Source organism: Mya arenaria, chromosome 5 (assembly GCF_026914265.1).
Source record: "Mya arenaria isolate MELC-2E11 chromosome 5, ASM2691426v1".
In the NCBI taxonomy this organism is placed as follows: domain Eukaryota; kingdom Metazoa; phylum Mollusca; class Bivalvia; order Myida; family Myidae; genus Mya; species Mya arenaria.
In genome coordinates, this window is record NC_069126.1 from 11,521,712 (window position 1) to 11,548,632 (window position 26,921).

Genomic DNA, 26,921 nt, shown 5'->3' on the forward strand with positions numbered 1-26,921 from the left:
TAAGGTTTACCTTATGCATTCAATCTGATTTTAGATGAGCTTGATTAAATAGTAAACTTTTGTGAATACAGGAAAAACAACAGTATGCAAACTTTACCCCGTGGTAGCGTATACATCCATGACATATGCGAGCCTGCGTCGTGCCAAACTCTGTCGGTTTTTTGATCAAATACTCCCATAGGTTCGTCTTCGTTTGATTCGCCAATACTCCATTCGTACCTGCCATGGTTTGATTCAAATATACAAATAGGTTCGTGTTAGATATTCACAAGAATGAAAGAATTAGGAAATTGAAATTCATAGAATTTAAATTTTGACTGATATATTAAAAATAACTTCCTTAATGTTATCCCTGGCAATTATCAGCTAGAATGGTTCAATGTTAATACACAATGAAAACAGCAACACACCATAGTGGGTTTGATTTTCCAGTGTCTACTACAGTCCAATCGGCCGCTAAGAAGGTATTAAATGGTGAATACTGAACTGCGTCTTGATTCTCAGTAAAATCTATGTCGAGATGGTCTTTTATCAATACTCCGTTTACATTTTCTAAAATGTACAAATTTGATCTTAGTAAAATTCAATATATTTTATTTTGTTCGGAGCCAATTCACTTCTAATACTTAAGTGTGTTTTGTGTGCAACATAACGAAAACATTCTATTTATTGAAACACAAAAGAGCTCCCACTTGTCCAAACAGTTAATAAATTTCATTTCAAAAGGGTAACGCTCAATTGCATTTTCAGTTGTTTCGACCCTCGATCAACTTTGTGTTTTGGAAATACTACGATAGACACCACAAGGACGAGTAAAACAGTCAAACATTTAACAATAAGTATATTTACAGAACAAATGAACAAAGTCTAAAAGACACTGAACGAGACACCCAAACCCAGAATACAACAGACATGAATAACAATTTTAAAATGTCGTAACCAATCAGTATTGGCATAACCGGTTATTGGAAAGGTTAGTTAAAATAATCACAACGAGTTTTAAACAGGTTACGTAATGAAAATCCTACACGAGTGTCAATATCTATCAAAAGAGCAGAACTAAATGTGAAAGTCACACTATCAAGGTATCAGGGTTTCATGCTCACCACTACTGCTAGCTATACAATTTGTGCTGGTGTAATGACATCTGGCCGGTACAGGAGCGCACACACAATGTCCGAGACACGTTTCGGCATCACAGCGCCTTACCATGGATAATAAGCCTCCAAATAAAAGATTGAACTGAGCGTGTAATATTGGACTATGGAGTCATACCTATTAAAGGAGAGAAATCGTTTAAGAAAAGGGATCCAAATACACATTATTTAAATATATTGGAATTTCCTACATATAACAGGTTTATGCAAACGTAGACTATATGATAGTCGTTAATGTTCAAAAATACAATGATAACTACTGGAACAAGACATTATGGTGTTTCTACGAGATATAACAATAAAAATAATTCGTATGCAATAAGTGCACATACTCGTATATGTTTTTTGTTGTTGTTTGGAGGCAAAACAATGCTTTAAATTAAGTGTGTTTTATGTTTTTTTAGCAAAACACAAGATATTAAATACATTTGTTTTAGAAACACACAAGAGTTTTGACAAGTCCAAACTTTATTTCAGAAAAGTAATTGACACAGGAACAAGACATATTAGTGTTATTGTATTCCAACAGAATTTACTATTATAAAATAAGTCCACATATTTGTCTTACCGCGTTTATCGCAAACACGCTGACGTAAACGCTCTTTCTGTTAGACAGGGATTTTGTTCGTACTGAGTAGGTTTGTACGAATCCTTCCCGATGCTCAAATCCAATATTGACATGTTTTACCTTTATTAAACTATCGCCATTCTGCAATAGTGAAACAGACACAGTTAGTTATTAAAGCGTTTATATATTCTTCTTCTTCCTTTTATTATTATTACTACTCTTTATGATAGTTAACATTTATCGCAAACATACCTTGTTTAGATCGTTCGCCATATATCTTGTTCCAATGTTTATTATATACGTGTCAATCCCGCTATGAATATCCTCGAACCCCAACCAAGAGATATTCAACATAATTGGATTCCATGTCATCCAGTTTTCAGGCTGTCTTCCTAACTCAGATGCATGGTCTGTGGTTATAGCAAAAGTACCTAGAACAAAAACGTTTCAAATGGGTATGATATTGTTTGATTGGTTTAATCCTGCAGGTTTACTTGATAAAGACAAAGATTTCATCTCCGACATAAAAAGAACAATACCCATAGTTGGAGGAGTGCTGTCGACCAACAGATTCGTATACAAAGATTGTGTGCACAGTTTGGCACCGTTGCACACAGCCAGCTTTATGTCGTAATAGCTTCCATCATGGAGATCCAAGTTCAACAAAGTATACTCAGTTGCAACAGCATCAACCTGTCATAAATCGAGTCGTTTTTAAGAGAAGTAGAGTAAATATGTAAAAGAAATAATTTATATGGAAGTTTACAATGTATCACTTCAGGACCTATATTTCAAAAACCGCCGACGGCGAGACGCTAGAATTGTTTTTACAAATAACAAGTTTTTTAATCAATACACCATTGCAAAGTTATACCAATAAGACTCTTTTAGATTAATCAAGATACCTTTACAGTTGACACATTGAAGTCTCCTCCAATGTGAGATGATAACGATAAATACTGGGCGGAAATTCCAGAATCTGAATCGGAAGTATCCCAATGAACTCTTAAAGACGATCTCAATATCGTTGTTTTGTCATGGCTAATACTTCTTCCAAACGGAGACAATGATAACTCTTTGGAAATTGTCGGTGGGCTTGTGTCAACAACAAATCCGTTGGAAGACATTTCAGTGAAGTATCCTGCACAATTAAAGAACACATCACCTTATACCTTATACTGTTATTAACAATGCCAGTAATTTTTCATGATTTTTTTATGGTGATAAAACAAATTAGTTTTACTGTGTTACTTGAATCATTAGCACGTTTAACCTTTTTACGTTTGAATGAAGATTCCCGTTTACCCGCTTTATTATATGCTCGGACGGTGCAATAAACCAGTTTTCCCACAGGGAGAAGAGTTCCTGCGAGTGATTGAACATCAACAATGTACGCGATTTCATGGTTGTGAACATTTGTCGCCGATACTATATCGTCTCCACCTTTCAATGTCCCTAGTCTCCAAACGTAGTGACTCAATCCAGACTGAGGATCCGAAAAGCCAAACCATTTACAGCCAACATGACTTCTGTAAACAAATCCCATACGAAATGATACACCATAGAAACTAAATTTGAAAACAGTATGCATCATCAAAAGAAAACACAGATAATAATTATTATTTAGCTTTTGACATATTCATTGTATAAAACGCCTATAAGAAACAGTATTTAAAGTTTTATGAATTTCAAAATAAAGCCTTTCAAAACCTTGAAGCCTGGTAATCAATATCACTTCCACTGAGGCCATCAATAACTGTTCCTCTAGTTGGTGGCGATTTGTCAATTAGAAAACCGTCAGAAGACGCTCTAGAACAAAGCATAGCCGTGTTGCATGCCTTAACGGCTGTGAAGTAAACACGGCCTTCCATAAGCGCCAGACCAACAACCTCTATTTCTAAAATTGAAATGTTTATTCAATACTATCTCATGGGCGCAAATAAGCTAGAGTAGACATTTTATTGGAATCATGTATCAGTAATAAAACTAAGTTGATTAACTCCTAGAACGACGTTGAAATTCATACATACACAATTAAAATGAGACACCAAGAACATCTTACCCTTTAAAATGGGAATATGAGTTCATGTTAGAAACAGTTGCTCTTTGATTTCGTACTTTAAATCCCACGAAATATCAAAATAAATAAAGCCTCATCTAAATAATAAATTTTAGTATACTGTCAAATCATATCTTGTAAAAACGTATTGTTTTGTTATTGGATTGTACTTTAGTGAAAGTATTAACATAACTCTTATCAAACACCATACATTCATAATTGTTGTGTATCTAGTTCAAATTTTTACCATTTTTAATTCCGACGGATTGTTCCGTCAGCACATCGTCACATTCCTTACAGGTTCCAACGCTTACAAAGTATTCACGAACTGGAGTGTGTGCATCAATAAAATGTGTCCAGTAAGCCTGAACTATATTTGTTGATGCCATGTAATCAATATCTGTATATGTGCCGTCATTTGGACCGTCGTAAACTAAACCAGAGTCGGGCGGCGTGGTATCAACAACAAACGCCCATGATGTATCCGTAGAAAACAGCCCAGCATTGTTATATGCCTGAAATATACTTATACTTTTACATAGTACTTTAGAATAGTAATGTCAGTAAACAATTAGTGTATTCGTAATGAATAATGTGGCGCTATAAATAGTGTGACATATTAATTTAATAACAAAGCAGAGTATGAAAGCATACATGTTGTTTTGAAGGTCCTAGCTTTATGATGTACTGTAAGTGTATGTATCGGAACCAAAAGGATTGTAATCATAATCAAATTACATGTAGCAGGAAAATGATCATATGTATATAAATATCAGTACCTTTACTGTTATGAAGTACGAGTGACCATCTTTAAGCTCCCGTGATGGTGACACCTCAGATTCGGCACAATCTTCGTGATGTGTTGTATAAGCGAGTACATCTTCATACCCATGTCTGGTACCAACAGACCATTCGTATCTGTTGATTCCACTCTCTGTGTCCTCAAACACGTTTTTCCAGCTAAAATTGAACATTGTCGAGTAAACATAATCAACAAATACACAATTGTAACACAATGACACAACAAAGCCAACTAATAACGCTTTACCCTTGTCGAAAGACACAATAATTATATATGCCATAATACAATACAAAGGAAAATAGAGGTTTTCATCTATTATATAAAGTAAACTATTTTAAGATTTATAATGTGTTTTGCACATAGGTCCATTTTGCCGTTACCATAAATTATAACTCTGTAGGCATAATACATAACATTTTACGCTTAATAAATAAAATATGCATAACACACCAAGCAGATATTGACGTTGTATTCAAAAGATGTCTGCTGGGTATCTGGATAGACTTCCCAGTTACTTTCGGTGGTGTAGAATCAACAACTACAGAATGAGATGACTCACTTGTTGACAGTCCAACATAGTCAAATCCTTAAAAAAATATATATACTTTTCAATCAAACATTCTTTTGCTGATTATGTTTATGTACAAATCACTGTCAGAACATATAAGACATAAGTATGTTATAAGAGTTATGTTACCCTTCACTGTTACATAATAGGACAATCCATTTTGGAGTAAAAGGTTATGGAACACTTTATGGTTCACCAATCCAACATTGACAAGATTAATAACATCGTTTCCTCCTGGTGATGAACCTGAAAAATATGTTGCTGTTTAGACACATCGTTATGGTAACATTTATGTTGTTATTCGGAAAGCAAACCAAAGCTAGGGTCCGCTATATTCAACAATTAATTTAGATTCCTTTCATCTTGTAAATTCTCTGATACATACACTAGACAACAAGGTAATATATAAAAAGTCATAGTTATTATTATTTAAAGAAGCATTTAACTACATAAGAGCATTTCAATATAAGTCCAACATAAGTGTAAACCCCTACCTAAGCATATTGCGTAGTATGCAATTCCACTTTCGTGTACATTGAATCGGTGTTCTTCTATGTCAGAGAAAGAGTTCCACATCACAAGTATATCTGATGTTGACGTCTAAAGGTTTAAAAGTATGATTATTCGAAACAAACATATGTTCTTGTTGGTTTGTATAACAACATACCTACTTGCCTTGTTTGCCATCATATGATTTGTCTGAGTGGAATTGCTTTCATATAAAAGACATATTACAATCTGTATAATTATGCCAGATTATAAGCAACTAAGATATTTTCTTCAGTAATGTATGAAACGGACACGTCTACGTTTTGTTTGGACAAAAGACTGAATGGAATCATTGAAAACTTGACATTAGGATAAGTTTAATAAGTGTATTGTCTGCGGCCCATTCCTATGTAACAGTTTGAATTTTAACAAAGGAAATCACAGTATTAATAACACATCTTTACATGCCTGATAAAAGTAATTCTTGTCCTGGCCAATCCAGACCATTCCAGCAATGGGCGGAGTTATATCCACGGTTACACCGTCGCTGCATTCCATGAACTCATCAAGATGCTGTGTCCACTTCTCATGATATAGGTAAGTCTCATTGGCGTGTATGCACACTATGTATCTTTTGCCATGTTTTATGACTCCAACATCAAATTTTGCATTCATATATTCTTTATCTGCAAACAGTGAATATTTGCAGAAATATTTGTTTTGCTAGGAATATAAAACCAGACATCATAACACTGCTCTTATTTTGACCGACATGTGAACTACCAGATATACCTGTTTCACCGCAAGCTATCGTTTCCGGATGCGTGCATGGATAACGGAGGTCAATATGGTCATTGGTGTCGTAGAAAATTGTAGGATCCTCGTTATTAATTAATAAGACCGCCCAGTTGTAATGTTTATATCTGTAACGTCAGAAGAGACAACAAATGAATATAGAAATTTAAATAAGTTATGATTTTGTGATCTGTCAGTCTCCATTAATTGGTAAAGCTACATTGTGATTAAGCTTTCCTTAGAAAACAGTTGCTACAAATGGTAATATATTTGTTCAGCGGCTATATCGTAAATGCTTGAGCTTATCTTAAGCACCTATGCATTGACATTCAAGTGCGAGCGTTATGGATGTGCAATATCGCGTAACAAATGCTTTTTTTATACATTTGTACTTATTTATTTGCGTTCGATTTTAACGACAGCTATAAGTTGATATGAAACTCGTTCGAGCCGTTTTCTGGGTCGAAACCAGTACTCATATCCTGTTTGAGAGCCCATATGTTTAAGAGATAACCCCTGTGGAGGAGACGCAGACACATATAAATATGCCACGAGACCGTTCGCATATTACTCGTTATGCTCCTTGAACAAACAAATATGTCAATACTTCCTTATTGTTACCGTAATTTCGGCCAGACGGCTGAGATAATATTTGTAAAAGAAGTGTAGTCTTTGTCCTTTTCACTCCAATCATGATTTTGTTCTAAGAAAATTTCGCCACCAATGTCCTGTCCATCTGTGTAGTAAAACATATTATATCACCTTCTTAGAGGTTAACATGGAAATGTAAAGGTGTTTTGAAACGCAATCAACGGAAAGGTTAAACATCGTATTTTAGATTAGCATAGTTTGTGTAATTGAAAACCATTTTCGTTAAAGCTTAAGTCTTTAAAATTCTGTAGTACACTTCTACCACACCTTGTGTTCCAATGGTTTTACCAACTGCATCAATGACACTGCTTGGCTTTACCTCTTGCAAATTGGAACAGTTCCGTATTTCGGATGATATAATAGTATATGATCCCGCCTTTGTAATTCCTTTTATTGCTAGTTTCCAGCATTTTGCAAATCTTAGTTTTTGATCCGGAATAATGTCAAACGATATCTAAATGGAAAATCATATTAAAGTATTTATGTGTATAACAAGTAGAGATCAAGGCAGATACACACAAACATGATCCATGTAACATAAAAATATGAAACAGAAATGAGAATACCTTTGTCTCAGTTTCCGATGTTATGTTTATAATGTCCCATTTGTAGAGCAATTTAGAGTCATTGTCTTCATCGGCAAAGGCGTATTCATACCGCATCATGACAGACAGAGCTTCACCCACATCCTCTAGGTCACTGTCCTTAAATCTATCCATGGTAGCTGCTATCTGTAAACAAATATAACTTTTATCATGCAAACATAATGCTTTGCCAATTTTGAATGGATTTTAGAACATGATTAAACAATTGTAATAGTTGCTTCTGGAATTTCTATTATATTAAGAAACATTTAATGCCACCAAATACATGTAATTATAAAGCACAAAGGGACACTATCGATAAGTTATTACCGTGTTTACTCCCATATCGTAATTTACAGAAAAAGAACCAGTAATAGGCGGATTTGGAATAATGTAGACACCATCACTAGACATTGATTTGAAGCAGAATTGCTGAGCACAGGCCTTCACAGATATACGATACTTCCGTCCAGGAATAAGATATAGCCCAGTAATGTGTAAAACGTCTCTGTTCCGTAAAGTCTGATATTCTGACAAAGCCGTCCACATATCTGAAATTGGTTTTAAATCGAGACATGAACATCGTTTAGAAACGGGTTGAGTGTTTTTTAAACAATGAAACGTAACTATGTTGCTTTAAATGATGCTCTAAAAGTTATAATGCAGCTTACCCACTACAAGAGCCCTCTTTTCTATTCTCCAAAGTATGGTCTGCATAAAGTCCCTCTTGTCTTCGGGTAACCTCCAGTAAGCATTAAGCGAAGAAGTCTGATACTGGTAGTCGATATCTTCTGTACAATTAAATATGTCGAACTGCAATAAAAATGTTTTTTTCTTAAATTGAAATCGTAATATTAATATCTGAAATTTCTATTCGAGTTATAAATTGTTCCTAGTTTACGCCAACATCGAACATTTGCATTTGCAGTGCTTTGTGACTGATACACATTTATTTCCAAAAAGAGGCAATTCAACCTTTAATAATACAAAATAACTTAAGATTCAATTTCGATTGATAGATAAATATACCTGTGTGTAGTGAGACACTGTGTAGAAATCTGTAACATAGGCATACAAAATGTTTGTACATTTAAAGCATTAAAAATACAGTTTTTTAAAAACACAATATTAGTTGGAATTCCTTTTGTTTATTGATTAATTACGGTAAAATAGCCTATCGACAAGTGTTTTAAGTACAATTTACCTTCCGTAACTGTGCAGTTGCATCGATTGCCATCAAATACCTCAAAGGGATGCTCATCTTCAGGAATAACCACAACTACTCCATCGGATAACGCGGTAACATTACCCGAAGCGCTCATCGCGGTAACCTCTTGGTAATATCTCTACAGGTTTGAATTGATGCCGGCATAAGATTAGTTATAATTTCATGACATCAATATATCTGCTTATTTCAAACCGTTTACAATACGGAAAATGTTAATTCAGAGACACTATAACATCTGCTTTAATTACATATATTGAACGTCCTATAACTTACCTCATAACTCCGCAGACCGAGTCCATAAAATGTGTGATGATCATCAGAAGTAGCTGTTTCACAAACAATGTTTATGCCATTTTTGTCTTGTACACATATTCTGAATTGGATATTAGAGTGAGGATGATAAAAGCCATTCCATCTTACAGCAAGTTCATTCGTTTTGCTTTGAAAGTCAATGTCATCAATGTCAACAAACTGAAAATAGAAATCGCAAGCCATTTGTATGAAGATTCTAAAGATGCTAAACGTCTATACGTTCTTTGAGATCAAAATACACAATAATAATAAAAAAAAAACACTGTTATAATTTTTTTCGAATGATACTGTTGTTTCTTAATGTTGTACAATATAATATTGATTATGCGTGGCAGTATGCATATGTATCATTATCTCTGTAAAAAGCCGCGAAAAAAGATAATATATTGATTTTATCGAACATTTAGTCTAATCGATGAACATGATACATACTGGACGTTTGTCGTCAAGATTAATGTCATAAACTACTCCAGACGATGGCAGTTCGTAGTAATGAGTATATTTTTCTGAAGATGCAACGACAAAAAATCCAAGTGGGTCAGTAGCTTTCACTGCCACATAATAGTCTGCATTTTCGTGTAAGGCCCATTTCAGATTACGCATATCAACTGCAGTACAACTAATTGTATCATTGATTTCACAACTCCCGCCACTTCTTTGTGCAGAAAAGGGTAAGACATTTGATGTAAACCTTGATGATCCTGAAACATATACATGTTAACAAGAAAGTGGAATCGATGTAACCGGTATAATTGGTTATAACCACACGTGCATTTCGTAAACAACAATGTTATATTCAAACTATTTTTTTCTTAAAACTCATACCCACTGCAATCTCGAACTTCAAATCTCCAGATTCTCCATGATCAACGAAGTCATCAGATCCCCAACTTGCAACCAAAAAATTCCCTTCAGTGTTTATGTGTATGGAGCCTGTAAACTCTGGTTTAGATTTCACAACCATCACAGGTCCGATTACCTACGGCGAGTTTTTAATGCAAAGAAGAGATTTACATAAAACAAGTTGATTAACATAAAACAATATGGCTTCGTCTGAAGTTAATTAGTGGTATCAGTGAGTTGATTGGTAGTAAATAGAAAATTCAGAAAAAATGCACATCAATCATGTAAATGCTCGACAACATTAAAATTTTGTAAAAAGATATACAAATTGAACACAATTGTTGATTTATTTTGCAACAAATGCATTTTTGATTACTCTTTGGTCGATAAACCCTTTCATGGGATAGGTGAATAGTTAAAATAAGCGACTAATATAATGTAGTTGACCTCCAAATGTATAAAACCTACAGACACAAATAGCAATTCCATAAACATTGAATTCGTTTAAAAATGTCTTACATGACAGGTGTTTTCAATTTCAAATAAGACTAATCATGAGTCTAGTCGAGCATATTTAGTATTTAACATTTTATGCATATTTGTTTAAGAAAATGGGAGGGTGCGCCGTGGATTTGTTTTAATTATAAAAAAAGTATTTCAAAATTTCAAAACTGATGTTAGTAATGCGTTTAAAATATGTGAACTTAACACGAAAAACGTTAAACACACTTATAAATATATTTACATATAAATTCAGTAGAATTTCATGCGACTAATCTCAAAATAATTTCTCAAAATAATGTATCCACACAATTATCTTTAATTTGACTAAATATAGGAAAAACAAAACGCCATTCATTGAATACAAGAATAAATCAGGCAATACCTGTTAACTTGAACCTTTTAATTGGCCTTATCAATTCATTCTTTATACATTTTTCATTTATGCTTTATCATTTTGTTGTGTATGGAATAAAGGTTTTAATATCTGAAATCATAACATGGAACGAAAGCGAAAACACTTTACGAGTTCATTGTTCAAATATTAAGTGTAAATATAACTTAATTTTATATCTGTAACGTCTGTCGGTTCTGAGTTCTACTGCACATATTTAAACAAAATATTGAAATGATTCGCTGCTTGCCAAGGTTAATGCTTTTCGCTGTAAGCGTTATAAAGGCATATTTTGTATAAAATGTTATATATTCGTTTATAACTTATTAATAGTTTAGCAAATTTAAGACTTAATAGCAAAATATCGATGTGAAGAGTTTAATGAATTATCTTTTGTTATACATAGGTGGAAAGATGGCAACTTAAGTAAATGGAAATTACATTTGTATCAAAAACACCTGATTTTGTCGTAACTTTCAGCAGGATAAAGAACTCTTGTCCATCCCAAATACCGGGATGAACCAAACGCATAAAACTGTGGTGCATTGAACTCTGAAAACTCATAATATCTGGAATATCGGTATTGTCAGATGACAGTCCAACATCAAAACTGTTAACGCCACTTGGACCTTCAGTGTAGTTCCAAGAAATGTCCAGCTGGAAATAAAAATAATACAAATTATGTCTTGTAACCGGTCTTACACAACAAAGAAAATTCACACCATCACCCAATTTTAAAGCAACCAATCAATACTTACATGAGAATCGTAGCGAACATACGTTACAATATTTCTTGGTACACTGCTGATACTTTCACAAACCGTGGAATCAACCGAGCTGTACGATCCATTTACGTTCCTAAGCTTTGGGATCATTTGGATGTCCATAGATGAAACATCGAAAGACTTTTCCCTATTTAAACAACAATAATAATAAAAAACAAACAATAGAAGCTAGAGGGATACGCTAAGTAGCCAAAATAATCCACACAGACCCTGTTTAAAGGCGCAATGCAAAGAACCACCATACATTTCACTACGAAATTCACCAGAATCATTTTATATGAGACAACAAAAGTGGATCAAAGCTTTTCCTAAGTTTCGTATTTTTTATTTTACGAACTTAAACACTTTTACCAACAAATATTAGTCGGATTGCGAATCGCCTGAATCTCCCTGTTTCTGTTAAGAACAAATATTTCATCTGTATCAATATCTCTGACAATTCTTGGAGTAACAATGCCACCGTGAATGACAACTTCTGATATCAATGTTAGAGTGCTGTCGATAACCACTCCATCAGAACACACAGGAACACTCGGATCTAAGGCATGGTTATAGGCAACAACGGTCGTATAATATCGCCCAGGAAATTGAACTGTAGTGCTTGCAGTCGTTGAATATGTCTGGACAATCTGAAATTAATCTCTTTCGTATACCATTTTAAAGGAAAATAAATATAATACATGTTTTGTTCTGTTTATTGAAGAAGAGTGGAAACAAAGGGTTAAATTGTATAAAAACAAACAACAATATGTATATGCAAAAAAAAATAAAAAATAAGTAAGGCCACTCAAAAATTATGTATTCATTGTTCTACGTAGATAATCATTTCACCTTGTAATAAATAAACTTACAAAGTGGTTTTATAACACATTGCGCATTCGATTTCAAAGGCCTACTATTTGTTTGATAAATTAGTTATGAAATACCAAAAGCAACACATAAATAGATTGCACAATCAAGAAACAAAGGTGTTCTTGTACAATATTCACCTCTGGGTGGTTCCTATCGAAATGCATTTCGTCAGCTGTCAAGCATCTCATCTTAAAACAGATCATATAAAACTTTATACCACTCTCTTTGTCCAGAAAGTCATCCCAGTGTGCATTTAGTGTAAGCGACTGTTGAAAGTCTACCTCGGGTTGGCCTACAACACCATCATGTACATGACCCGGGTTGGGAGGCGAGAGGTCAATAGTAATCTGTTTAAATAACAAATGACATTCAAAACTTTGATCTGTCACTAAAATTAAAAGCTGATCTCATTTAAAATAGTTTCCAAAGAAATGGTTTATACTATTCTAGTAATTTAATTTATGATATTCAGCTTTAACTACTTCATTGTTACAAACGTATGAATATATATAATTAATTGAACGAATGATTGTATACGTGTCTTCAATGTGATACTGTGTATGAATAATATCTTATAGTGTGTGTTTTATGGCTGAACTTATATTATCGGAATAGCGTACCAATTTAAATATGTTTCGATATTAGAATTCTTAATACTCCATCTATAACGGGTATTTGTACTGAAAGACTTGTAAACTCATGAATACCATTGATTTGACAAGCACTTTCTACCTCGAAAAGTTCTTAAGCCCTTGTGGTTTCATTTTATTTTGACAGCGAATTACCTTGTGATCCCGGACGGTAGTCAAACCGGCATTATTAACTGCAGTAACTTCAATGTAGTATTCCCTTTCATGCACGCCCTCCGATCTATCGCCATCAATTCCGCCAATAAGTTGTGTGAAACCTCCGACTGTGTTTAAATTGATTACAGGTGGAGTCACTTGGAAGTGTTGGTGGAAGCAGCCGTTGTACGGGGAACAGTAACAGTTCGAACCTCTAGCATAGTTGGCATACTCTTGTTCGCATTCCGTTAGTGTCTAGAATGACAAACAGGATCGACATTCATTTGTAAATTTTCTAACACGTGTCGCCAATCGTTGTATATAGAACAAAGTCGGAAATGTATGAAATGCATAACATAAGTCTGAACCCCCATCCCCGTCCGCGTGTGTACAGAATTTAAGATCTGTGAGCAAACAAAAGTTTTGGTAAGCAATATAATTTTATTGTCAAATTCCGACGTTTTTAAAAGCTTCCAATGATCCCGTGAATTGCCCCGAAAACGATAAGATAAGTAATAAATGTTATATGAATACCACTCTCAAACAATGCTAGATACATAGGAAATGAATGCAACATGACACGTGACACAGAACAGTCGACCACGACGTTGTTTTTCTTTTAAACATAGGATTGTGATTAATAGTTTGTTTTGCATTCTTAACCATTTTGCTTTTTTTAGAAATGTTTCATACATCTGGAATTATGCATTGTTTATTACCTGAGTGAATATATATTTCTCTGTTTAAACGTTTTTATCGAAATAGTAAGATAGGTTTTACAAACTTAAGTCGAAGCTTATTAAAAGTAAAACAAACTGTTTGGCCTAACATACTTTTGACCCATGTTGAGGAGATTCGTATGAATGACCATGGACAACGTCCGTTCTACTAAAGTTATCAAACAATCGCCAAGATATTTCGTATAAACCGCTGTGTACGTCAAAAGCTTTCCACTCGATCCTGAAAATCAGCGCAGAGATACATGTCAAAAAGATCTTTCAGTGATTTGCTGTTGTTGTTGATGATGTTGTTGTTCTTGTTCAGATCAACGTTCATAACTTGACACGACTTAAACACATCGCATATGGATAACCCTCTATTCATTTTGTTTAAAGACAATTAAACATACATTTCCGGACTAAATAGTAGAAAAACAAGGCAAGAACGTATTAAATAAGTATCTGTATTCTTACGTCATAACAGCTAGTTCCGTTACGTTATGTACACTGATATTCACAATATCACCTCTTGTAAGCCAAAGGTTTTCAATAACCGGAGGTGAGGTGTCGATCCAGACGGTAGTGTTATCTTCTGCATATGCGTCCATTATGTCGTAGCCGCGAAGAGTAAATTCTACTCTTTTACCATCAAGAAGTGCTAAATCATCAATTTCAACTTGCTGATGGTTGAATTCGGATGTTGTAACTGCCTTTGCCGGTACACTAATGGTTTTTCCTTCGTATGTCTCAAGGTAGGCTAGTTCAAACCGCACAATTCCTATAAATATATAAAAATAAGTCGTATGACTATAAGCAAACACACTACATGTTCGTTTATTCCAATAAAAAAATAAAGCATTTACTTAATGTATTTAGAAATATAAATAAGTACATATAATGCATTGGAAACTACATGGTCAAACCAGAAAAATAATTAGACCCAATTTAAGGTTAACGAAGTCTTATGGAAAATAACGAGAGACACATTGCCACAAACAACAAAAAGTGACTTAAAATGTAAAAAAAAATAATGCTATAACATGTGTGGGTTAAAAGCTATGAGTAGCGAATCAGCTTTTGAAACAGTTTTCGAATTCGCTACAATTCCCCTGTTGAATCATTTCATAAACTATTAATTGTCATTGTCAAAATCACGCCAAATCATGGTGATTAGTTGAAGATAGAAACGAGTGAATCTTGCCTTGTATATTTTGAATGCTTTCCAATGTCCTTTCTGACAACCCAACTGTGTCGTCTAATTCAATGGGAACATCAGTGGAAATGCGATCAAATCGACAAAGCCAGCAAAGTTTGTGATGGCGATTATTGCTAAATCGGTATGCCCAGTCAACGATTATACTTTCCGTATCTTTATCAATCCAGCCAACATCGTTTACACTGAGTATTTTAGTCGAACTACTTTGGTTTAACGAGACTTCAGAATTATCATCAAATAAAAACAGTCTCCGTGCCGTTTTGTGATTTCCAGCATGGTCAAAAGTTGTTAACTCTACAGCATATGGACCTGGTTGTTCAACGGTTATTTCTGCAGAGCGCTTGATATAAAATAAGTGTAATAGAAAATTCAAAAATCTAAAAGTACTGATACAAACGCTGATTTTATCCGCATTTGCGTGTTTAGTACTACACTGTCTGGCGATTTTTGTAACACATACGGTAAATAGCTCGTATACATTACGTAGGAGAAATCCTTTGAAAACAGTAATAAATCCATAGTTTTAAAACCGTCATTATTGTACAAATATACTTACTACTGATGGCCCCCTTGTAATCGCTTCTCCAGTCAGCCCATGATCCTTTCTAAGGCTGTTACTTTCACCTTTCACTAACAGATATAATTCTATTTGATATTTGTATATTCCAGAGTCTTTATCTGTCCAGCCTTCCCAAAAAACCGTTACTTTGTTCTAAATGTACAAAACACACAATTAATTGTACTGTACTGGATTATATATCTGGTATGTTCCATAAATTTGCACTTGATATTTTATCGACTATTCCAAAATGTAGTCACATAAACATTTAAACAGACCAGGATTAGCTGTTTTCAAAACTGTAAATTAGTTTTCATCTACCTGATACTCAGTTCAAAGCAATGCTTGAATACAACTACAGTGAAACTACAAGGACTAGCCCAATAGCTATAAAATAAACAAATATCATGTTTAGATACATACGGTTAAGGCCTTACAGACACACACAGTCAGAAAGATAAACAAACATACATATAGGGTTTTAATAAATGATGTGGTAGCAGCCTTGAAGCAGTCCGCGAAACAAGAGTGCATTTTTATAAGGTTTTGAGCACTTAACCTCTTACTAATCCCAATATTTGTAACTGAACGACCACACACGACTGCATTGCATAAACAACCACGTAAGACAAAGTAGCATCACTAATGTTTATGTAACTAGCTGCGTATTGATAAATCAGGGTATCCCTTTGGAACAGTCTTTAACACTACGAATTTGACAAGGGGTTTAAGTCAACGAGTGAATATACAAATGTTCATGACGGTTGCGGCTTGTCGCATGTGAAAAGTGATGTCTAAACTGTAACCTTCAACTTTCAAAGAAGTCATTTCAGCGCTGGCATGTATATGTATTTATACTTTTGAATAAAAACAAATAGCAGTTAAAAATTCCACTTGAACGATTCTCATTACCTTACTATCATAGCAAAAACTGTCCATAAAAGATGATTGTTTTGTTCTAATACTTGTTTATTAGATAACAAACGGGAAAAATCCCAAACAACAATAATGATAGACATTCGAGTATTTTCAACCTTACCTTTATTGAATAGAAGACAAACTTCGTCACAATTATAAGTTGTTCATAAGTTCAGTACAGAAAAGTTTTATCGCATCAAAGTGTGTAGTGTTTTGTTAATATGCCATTAAAACAGTTCTACTGTAAAAGCTTAGCGGGAACAATGAGATTATGGTATAAGCTAAAAAAAATCAGAAATGGATCGGTCTTCTCTTTCAGGAACCAGGTAGTAAATTTGCTGATTTAAATACAAGATGGGGACGTTTTTGGCCAAGAAATTGGTTTTCCATTTTATTGAAAGTTCTTGCTCATTTTAGGTTGGACATTCGGGGACACAACAAAATTTGAAAACTTAACATGGTGTAAGATCTCAGTAAATCTAACATCCCTTCTTTTTGCTCGTCGTCTTCCAATGTGTGAAATACACAGACGTGCATTATAATTATTTGCGTTTCTTAAAACTCGTTAAAAGTACTTTTGTACCATGGTGTAATGAATATGGTCGCCTACTCATATAACCCAGGATCTAATCCATTTGCATGTAGGCTATTTTATTCTGTTTTAATATTATCTTTGTTTTGTAATGTTATTTTATTTGTATATTCTTTTAGAAAATATCTTTTTGCCAGTACAACATGTAATGGGCCTTTAAAAGAGTGAATAAATAAAGTTTTTAACTTATGTTATAAAGAAACAGGCATATGATTCAATGCATATATATACGTAAAGTCTGATACTCACACTAGTATTTATTTAATATGTTATGTACAGACTCGTCACAAAAAAGCTGCTTCGACGGACGTGTACATGCTGAAAGTTGTAACTATTGATGATTATATGACCATGCTAACTGTATTTTGTCATCGTTATACAATTTTATCTGTCAAAACATAGATGGCATAGAAATAATAGCACATATACCTCTGTTACAAAGTCTGCCGATGTCCATAAAGGCGAGTTGATACAAGAATGGTCAATCTCTTTGCAATGACTTGGATCAGCCATATCAAATTCAAGCTCCTTTTTATAGTTCTTTTCAATTCCATTGACGTAGTAGGATTCGTTCACAGGTTTTTGGGTCCGACTGTCAATCCTTTGGTAGTATATTATACCACCATTACGTATAAGGACGTTTAAAACTATTCTGAAATAAGGAAAATAGTCTTAGGAAATAAAATAAGATCACAAAACACAAAGACAATTAATACTTTGTGCTGATGCAATTTAGAAGTATTATTATATACTCATTTCTTCATTCTTCTAGTGTAGACGGTAATATTCAAATCAATTCTCATGAAGAACAAATTATATTTACAAACAGCAAAAAGTTACTGTTTCCAAACGTTTAAATTATTTCCTCACCTGTCTCCGTGCAGAAAACCATTGTTGATAAACGAAAGACCAGTATCGGATATAGGTTTAGATGAACTTATACGGCAAGATCCATTTAATTTGCAGTCTTTCTCGGTAACCCATGATGTACTTTTTTGTCCTAAACAGTGACAACGAAATTCAGTATTTTTTCTAGTCGTTACCGTGATTAATGTGAATTGTTATTGTATATCCTTAACCCTACATTCGATATTATGATATCCAATATATCAAGTTGAATCTGACAGACAGATATTGGATATCTTCTATAAAGTAATTTTACCGCCAACAGTTATCGACCATTGTATGGTTGTAATCTGTATAATGATAAATAAATCTTCCATATTGAGTATAGAGGTTTGTCTGCTACCTACTATATGCTAGTGCTATATAGGTGTAGGTGCTTTATATTGCGCTTAGCAATTAATTTTTACAATGTTTAAAATAGTCAAAACAAAGGATTGGTTTGAGTAAGAATCCAATCATCTCTTGCACTAACAGAACTAGAGTAACTAAACGTTAAATGTATGTTGTTCGTCTTTCATGTTTGTTAATGTTCCTTACACAGACGTTTATAATGTGGCAATATCGAAGTGTCTAGCTACTATGGAAATGTTATCCCGTTCAAAAAAGTTATTCATTAATAATGCATTTAATTGATTATAAAAATTAAATAACATTTTTGCATGTGGTGAACTACATCTATACAACGAATGTTTTAAATATCTTCACAGGTAATACAACAATCGAAACTAAAAAGATAAGCCCAGCAAACGATAAGTTACTGCAACCGTGCTTTATGCCTTAAAGAACAATATCAAACCATTTAGAACACTCTTCTAACTGATAATACGTATTCTCTGCTTTAAAAAACCATATGAAAGTAATAAAATAATGTTGCTGTCTTAAAAATACCAATTTACCTCGAAAAGCTGAGACCACGACATGCATACTCTGCAATCCGAGTTTGGTGCCCTCCTTGATAATATACTCCGCGGCATTAGGAAGTTTTAAAGAATCTTCAGCTAAAGCTTTAATATCTATGAACATTCGTTCCTTTTCATTTGACCAATTTTTGGAAGCATTTACAATTATGGTATGGCATATCTCATTTTCACATTCCCGTAATTCCAAATCATATTCCAGCAAATCCATCGGGTACTCATGTGTTGCTAGAAACATGAAAAATACATAAATAAGTAAACTTTTACACTAAGCAATGGGGTTATCTTACTATCTGATCTAAGTACGTGAACATAATTTTCCTTTATAGTTTAAAGCATAGTACTGTATATATCAAACACAAGCACGTAGCTGCCTATATGCGAGTACGCGGCTAAATCGACATAATTCTGACAAGTTTTTTTTTTAAAAACAGCCTAAGTTCCATAACTTGACTACATGATCCTAAAACTGTCCATTTTCCAGTACAAAATAAAGCTCATCAGAACGCCCTGAATACACCACGGTTTTCAAAATTGTTCGAGGGGGTATGCCCCGATCCCATCTAGCATGGTTATGAACCAACATGAATATAGGGATAGCTACGGCCCTAACATAGGCTCCTTATTAAAAAAACACATATTGAACACTTTTAGATTGATTTTAAATGTTTCAGCTCTTATAGAAAATGCATACGCCTTTTTGGTGTACAATAAAAGCTCTAGTAAATCAAAAGTTGGCATGTGGACCGATCTGTATGTTTTATACCATTTCCTTTTTAAAAGTCCGATATTATTTTTCAAATGATGAGTTAACGTAGACAGGAAATTGATTTTGAGTGGCTGTACGTGGCTTAACTTAAACAAAAGAAATAAAGGAACATGCCAAGTAGCCTGTTAAAAGGCACTATGTCCAAGGTCTAACAGACACTGAACGGGATTTTTCTATTTAAATTTAGAAATCATGTGACCATAAACGCCCTCATTATAAACACATTCACATTCCATATCTACAAAAGCAGTTTTATCGTATATACAAGAACTAAACCTGCTATTTGTCTAAACATGTTAGAACTGTGTCAAATAGTTCCCTCCAGTGAATTAAGTTATACAAATCGCACCATAATTTCCTATCAAATTTCATTTTAAATTTGACCTTTTGAAGTCATCTGACATCTGACAATATTCTGCAAACAAATGGGGATCCGATGGAGACATGTAGTTTACCCATGTTAGATCGGTATATGGTTTGCACTGTTAGACGAATGTTTCAATATACATTATTGTATCAAAATAAATTTAATAAGTATGCAATGTGCTGTCCCAGTGAATAACAACTGGCGTCTGTATTTTAAATGGGTTGTTTAACTTCAACAGAACACAATATATTTAATATGCTATTAGGGTATTGGTATTCACGTTTTCAAAGAGACAACGATTTGAATAAATATCACGCATTAATTGTTTTCAGTGTAAAGATTTGTTGTACAATAGTTAAGCGGTATGTAGAACAAGTACTTTTCTAATGAAAGATCTGTAAACACAAAATACGATTCTTTTAAAGTGTGGATCTAAAACCTGCACTTACATGTAGCACAATCAATGCCGCCAAAGCCTTTGGCACATATGCAGTTTTTCTTTCCATTCGTGTCATAAAAACGATAATAGTTGTCATTGCAAACGCCTGGGTAACATCTGTATCCTCTCACCCAAGAGCAAGTACCTTTCGAATGACAAATATTTTGACGATGTGTTTTAAATTTAAATGTTAACGAGTTTTTATTAGACTCCATTAGCATGTTTTTTTGTTTTGTCTTAAATTCAGAGAAACATATGAATATTTACAATAAACTAGCAAGATTCATGACATCCATGGGGTCTTTTTCTACGGGATAACTTTAATATCACTAGCGGGTTTAGGCTCGTGGGACACCCAGCGATAGCCCCTATACAATATTACAAATGAACGATTTATGTTGATATTCTACACAAGCATTGAACCATTTCAGACTAAAATTTATCCGTTTCTTCTATTGATAGGTCATCTTATTGTCTTCATTAACATGCATATCATATATGTTGTTCTCATATATGATGTGTGGCTGTTCTTTCAAACGTGCCCGAAACCCCTTTTGTCAAATTACTGGTCCGTTTTTTAAAACATTGACACAATAGAAAACGTTTCAAGCCCAGTATCGTTCCACACTCTCATCGCGTTTATGTCTGTTTTGTATTTCCACTTGTCTTGTTTTTTAAACACGTGCATATTATTCAGAATATCGGCAAACGAGTTAAATGACAATTTCTACGATAAAGCAGTTAAAATAGGTTCACAATACATGTGAATGAACAATTAAAAACAAAGAACAAAAAATATGAAAACAATGTGGTTCCCTGTAGGGGGTTCTCACCCACTGACGGAAATAGGAGAAATCGGTAGTGTACCCACTTGGTTTTGTATTAACAATATACATACTTTGAGTTCAGTTTTAAAAACAAAATGAAAAACGATATGAACAATCATGGTCGTCAGGTCATAAAAAAATTTCAAGTTGAAATTATAATACTATTATGCTCACATGACTAGGGTCAAACATATGCTTATTTTAACCTCAAGAGTTGATCTTAGATTTGCGATAATAAAACTAATTTAATTTAAATCTTAAAATTTATACGACTTAATTTATAATTACTTATTTGTCATAAATTAAAAGAACGCAAACTACTTACGTGTACATTGTTTCCTGTCATTAGCTCCTGTGTATTCGTTCCATCCTAATTTGTCCCTGTTGAACTCATTTAGACAGAACTGACACGTGACATCGTGTATATTTGAACACTTATGAACATTACAGAGGTGTATAGATGGACATACTGTTGAGGGAAAAAAACATTCAATAAACTATATAAAAGACATACAGACTCACATTTTTGATTCACCAAAGGCTTTTATCATACGGTTCAATGTGTTTAAAAACAAAGTATTATCATATATTTCACGCCTCCAACATGAATGACGCATCGCAACGTCATTAGTCACGCGGTGACCCCGTATTTCTTTATAGTGGGTCACTATATAATATCGAACCAAATATCTTTTCTTGTATTTATGGCGATATTCTTCTCATTGATCAAATAAAAATTGAACAGAGTTAAAACGTACCACTTACGTAAGGTCACAGAGAAATGATCAAAATTGACCAAGCGAGTTCATAAACAATGTTCGACGGAGGAAGTATGGTGAGAGCAGTTGACATTGAGTTCTGTTCCTTTAATATATACTTGCAGTACAGCAATGCCTTTCAAACAGGCATACACATTAACAGCCAAAAAGTTAAATGTAGTGGACATGATTAGTTTTTAAAATGACATAACAATACATACCCTTGCATTGGCCGAGAAAAGAGTTCGGATAGAAGCCCTCATTACAGTTTTCGCATTTATTTGGTGCGACGCATGTTCCCCCGCTATTGGTAACAGTCGTTCCATCCCTGTAGATCACCCTTCCTTCATTTCTTACATTGCAAGTGTTGCTTCTTGTGCCATGCCAAAAGAAGGAAACTTCTTTACCGCCGCATATAGCTGCAACATAGTAAATGGTTACATTGTATTTGCACTTTATATATACGTAAACATTAGACAAGTTAAATCAATAAGTATTTTTAAACGTGCATATGCCTTATTATTAATCAACTATTACGTATTTGACGAGATACAGGGACAATTGCGATACCAATACTAGACAATTGAAGACAATATATGCCAGAACTCGATCAATATGAGTTTCCTCCGTTTTTATTGGCTACAAAACTTGCCTAATATAGGATTTAAGAAATGGGCCATTTTCATTGGCTGTCGAAACTCGCCTAATATGAGAAATATGCTGGAAATTATTTTTTAAGGTAGCCATTTTGTTTTCCGTTTTCCGACTGTTTTGAAAAGTTTGTGCTTCGTATATACCTATTTGGAATACTGGAACCTATTGAATGATTGAACCACTTTGTACGGTTTGATATTACAGTTCTATGTAACCCGTTTGTAGATTTTACGACTATTATGATTTTGTACACCGACAAAATGGACGACGAAGGTGAAACATTTGACGTTTTGGCAAACGATTTACAAAATTAAGACGAAAAGACATGCTTCCTTACAATGTACAGTGCTTTATTCATAAGTAAGTGCAATGTCACTTTAAGGATGCATGTCAAAATCAGCAAAGTCAAGTCTAGAAAAGCAAACACCATGAATGAATAAGGGATAAGTACGGCTGTAAAATAAAGATAAGTTATAAGAATGTTTTTAACCAAAATGGTAATAGTTAATTAATAAAATACTTATTAATTAGGTGATTTCCCATTGGCCCGATTATTTGTCCTCGGTCAGCTGTATAAATACAGCTAACCTCGGACAAATAACTAGGCCAATATGAAATCACCTGATTAATAACATTAAATTATTCCAAAACTGGTTAAGCCTTTAACGTAAATCGTTAGCGTAAAAACGAACGTACTTTCCTTGACTATGCTAATAAAATTGTAATATTGTCATAAAAAGTTGTTTAACATATTAAGCGACCTTCTAACGTTGTGGTGACCAATGTTAGTGTTGACAAATAAGTCAACGTAACCTCAATTCAGGTAAAAAGTCGATGAGTCCTAATTTTAACCTAGAATAGCTTTTAACATTCGGACAAAGACTAGATATTGATAAAATGCAGTACCCTCGGGTATAGCACAGCATGACAGACTCACGATATGAATGAATCTGATGCATTCTTTACATATTCTTTCATCAGGTAGAGATTTAAAATCGGACAAAAAACGTTATCGGTTATCGGAAATAATCGAAAAGGTGTATATTAGAATTGAAGAAATGAACAGAAGAGCTTCTGTTCTTGTAAATGCAAAACGAATCATATAATACCAAAACATATACTATTTCAACAAACAGCTTCTGTTAAAACTAAAACAGTTTAACCAAAAACAATACTAAGTCTAAAAGTGATCACAAAGGCTAGTAGGAGTCAGCAAGTGTACAACATTATCATTATTTTAAAGCTGCACTCTCACAGAAATACCATTTTTTCAACTCTTTTTTTGTCTTGAAAAGAGCAAATAATTGCATACATATCTGCAAACAAATGATTAGGATTATTGACAAATAATCATATCGTATGTTTTCATATTTCCGTTCGAAAATTTATATTTTATTGCTTAAACCGTTACTCACGCTTAAAGAAACATTCATAAAACCTCATTTTTTTAACTTAGATATAAAGATCTGGGATCTAATTTTTTGTCAGCAGTCTTATATAACTGGTTTCCATGAATTTTCGCAAAAAATGGCTCGTTCCAAGACAAAAAATAAAAAAAGTTGTCAAAACGTTCAATCTGTGAGAGTGCAGCTTTAAATGTATTGAGAAAGATAACACATCTCATCGACCAGAGTGCTTCAAATAGTACATTTTCGTAAGAAAATATATTCTTGTAGCGTTCAACTTACGTATGTCACAGTTATTTCCGTAGTATCCAGAACAGCAGATTTGTGTTGAAACTTTTCTGCAAAACGTTAGACAAGAAGTGATATATTATTTTTATAAAATGACATACATGTTTGGAATAAAATAATCGAAATAAAGTTATATTTTTATACAAAAGGAAACGAAACTATCATATATTCATAGGTGTAATCGATAGAGTGTCCACACTTGTTGTCTTGATGCTTGAGGTCATGAGAAACTTGTCAAGACAAGGGCAAACTGTGAAATAGTGGCAATACTAACCTGTATGTGCATTTTCTAAAAACCATAAAAGAACTTGTACATTTTTGCTTTGATTCGTAAACTGTGCAATAGCGGCTTTGTGCAGAAAAACAATTTCTGCAAAATAAATAGTATACAAACATATAAAGAATTTACTTTTCATTCGTCGTTTGAAAAACAGCATCCCAACTAACCATAATCTACGCTCAATATGCATAATGCTCATACATATATTTATCACAACCGCATTAAACATGTTCACTTAAGTATTTACCGAACCTTGACGGAGTAATATAATTTGTGTTCGGTATGAAGTATTCATTTTCGATCTGATATATTGTTTATAAATATATCTTTATTATCACGAACAAAAGATACGTACACGAATATACAGAGAACAAAGAATAAAGCCTTCATCTTTCAAATGATAAACAAATATACACAATTTAGTCCATCTTGTATAAACTGATGCCACTTCGTGAATACATTACAAACTACGCCTTCTTTGTAACTACTCCTGTAGGCATTAAACTAATCAAAACCTCTGAATGAATAGCGAGTGCTTTAATATTAGATGAAAACAAACTTTAAGATTACAGGTATTGATAAACTGCACGTACTGCCACCGTTGAAACATAATGTGTTTTGAAATGGCCTTAAATTGAAAGTATCTTCAAAATGGCAATTACGATCCATGCCATTTTTCTAATTTTATTTTGGAAGGAAGGCTTATCATCATTAATCCGTGACCAACCGGACTTCGAAAACCTGCACGACCTTGAAGCTGTCACAACGCTGCATTAGGTTGATACCATCAAAACATATGCAAAGGTATTTGCATTTACGGTTATAACATCACTTTGTTGTTTTTTGTGTAAGCAGTGAAGAAACTCTGCTCCATCTTTTTTGGGATTGTAATAAAATACAGCCTTTGCTACAGCATATTTTACAAAAATATGTATTCCATTGATCCAAATATCGTCATAAATAGTATGTTTGTTTTGCTAGGGCTTGGAAAAAATAATTGTAGTGACAAGGTCATTTATATCATGAAAAAGGCTATACTTCTCGAATTACCATAGCGATATGGCTGATAATAAATTTGTACAAGACATTATTCCAATACACATCCTGATTTAATTTGGTGATGATTGGAGAAGGGCTCCTTAGAGGTTTGAGCGGACGATGTTCTCGACGCCCGTACGCCACAGGTTAAACTATAATGCGTCCCATTTTCCTTTAAAAAATGGGCGTATAAAACATGTTAACGGCGAGGATTCGTCTACGAGTGTATTATTTTCAGAAAGAGTACCGTTCTTAGACCTAAATTTAGTAGCCATTAAAGTGAAATTTGTCTGTCTTTCGATCACTTTATATGACATACTCTAATTGCTATGCTTAGCACATATACTAAAACGCAAAGTATATCCCTTATTCAGACGGAACGTTTTAACATGACATGTTTTTTGACAAAAACAAACATGTACACGTGTGAATCGTGTTTATCCCTAATGATACAACGTAATCGACAACTATTTTTTTGACATTCTGTGTCAATGCTGCCAAGTAAGAGTCAGCATTTTGAATTAGGAAAGGTTAGGAAAGGGTTCGTTACTAAAACGCAATCTTGATAAAATAAGTGTTATTCTTGTTTATAAGATCAAACATTTGGATTTTGTATCAGTATAGAAACGTATATTTCGTTGTGGATATTTTTGTCATACAGTTATATGCATTGAACTGACGGTGTACATACCACGTGACCCTATTTATAAATATGTATTTATTATTTATTAATATATATACAAACGATGATCGCTTTGCTCTTATATATAATGGCATGCATGATGGAGTTTATTTGTGACAAGCATGCGGACACAACTGTTTTCAAAAAAATATAAACGGTCAGTTTTGTATATGCGTACCCTCCTTATGTTCTTTTTTATCGAAAGGGCGTCAC

At 33.7% G+C, this 26,921-nt stretch overlaps 1 protein-coding gene across 1 annotated transcript in view; it reads right to left on the minus strand.

Annotated features, from left to right (window-relative positions):
• LOC128235430 (uncharacterized) overlaps window positions 1-25,442 on the minus strand; it is a 33,218-nt gene extending 7,776 nt beyond the window's left edge. Inside the window, exons 1-44 of the mRNA XM_052950252.1 lie at window positions 25,344-25,442; window positions 24,983-25,078; window positions 24,703-24,758; window positions 22,582-22,779; window positions 21,928-22,071; window positions 20,786-20,920; window positions 19,180-19,428; window positions 18,248-18,377; window positions 17,807-18,029; window positions 15,865-16,020; window positions 15,294-15,648; window positions 14,567-14,870; window positions 14,207-14,333; window positions 13,374-13,628; window positions 12,726-12,935; window positions 12,088-12,365; window positions 11,710-11,863; window positions 11,393-11,608; window positions 10,039-10,192; window positions 9,646-9,914; window positions 9,175-9,372; window positions 8,878-9,019; window positions 8,703-8,731; window positions 8,345-8,486; window positions 8,004-8,224; window positions 7,656-7,820; window positions 7,357-7,543; window positions 7,060-7,174; window positions 6,436-6,566; window positions 6,112-6,329; window positions 5,649-5,754; window positions 5,284-5,400; window positions 5,037-5,172; window positions 4,564-4,744; window positions 4,032-4,299; window positions 3,436-3,622; window positions 3,031-3,254; window positions 2,631-2,866; window positions 2,265-2,418; window positions 1,978-2,156; window positions 1,726-1,866; window positions 1,107-1,269; window positions 411-552; window positions 98-219 (exon numbers count right to left, since the gene is read on the minus strand). Of these exons, the coding sequence (XP_052806212.1) occupies window positions 98-219; window positions 411-552; window positions 1,107-1,269; window positions 1,726-1,866; window positions 1,978-2,156; window positions 2,265-2,418; window positions 2,631-2,866; window positions 3,031-3,254; window positions 3,436-3,622; window positions 4,032-4,299; window positions 4,564-4,744; window positions 5,037-5,172; window positions 5,284-5,400; window positions 5,649-5,754; window positions 6,112-6,329; window positions 6,436-6,566; window positions 7,060-7,174; window positions 7,357-7,543; window positions 7,656-7,820; window positions 8,004-8,224; window positions 8,345-8,486; window positions 8,703-8,731; window positions 8,878-9,019; window positions 9,175-9,372; window positions 9,646-9,914; window positions 10,039-10,192; window positions 11,393-11,608; window positions 11,710-11,863; window positions 12,088-12,365; window positions 12,726-12,935; window positions 13,374-13,628; window positions 14,207-14,333; window positions 14,567-14,870; window positions 15,294-15,648; window positions 15,865-16,020; window positions 17,807-18,029; window positions 18,248-18,377; window positions 19,180-19,428; window positions 20,786-20,920; window positions 21,928-22,071; window positions 22,582-22,779; window positions 24,703-24,758; window positions 24,983-25,078; window positions 25,344-25,378 (7,648 nt within the window). The 5' untranslated portion in view covers window positions 25,379-25,442. The remainder of the gene's footprint in view (window positions 1-97; window positions 220-410; window positions 553-1,106; window positions 1,270-1,725; window positions 1,867-1,977; window positions 2,157-2,264; window positions 2,419-2,630; window positions 2,867-3,030; window positions 3,255-3,435; window positions 3,623-4,031; window positions 4,300-4,563; window positions 4,745-5,036; window positions 5,173-5,283; window positions 5,401-5,648; window positions 5,755-6,111; window positions 6,330-6,435; window positions 6,567-7,059; window positions 7,175-7,356; window positions 7,544-7,655; window positions 7,821-8,003; window positions 8,225-8,344; window positions 8,487-8,702; window positions 8,732-8,877; window positions 9,020-9,174; window positions 9,373-9,645; window positions 9,915-10,038; window positions 10,193-11,392; window positions 11,609-11,709; window positions 11,864-12,087; window positions 12,366-12,725; window positions 12,936-13,373; window positions 13,629-14,206; window positions 14,334-14,566; window positions 14,871-15,293; window positions 15,649-15,864; window positions 16,021-17,806; window positions 18,030-18,247; window positions 18,378-19,179; window positions 19,429-20,785; window positions 20,921-21,927; window positions 22,072-22,581; window positions 22,780-24,702; window positions 24,759-24,982; window positions 25,079-25,343) is intronic.
• Window positions 25,443-26,921: the final 1,479 nt, after the last annotated feature.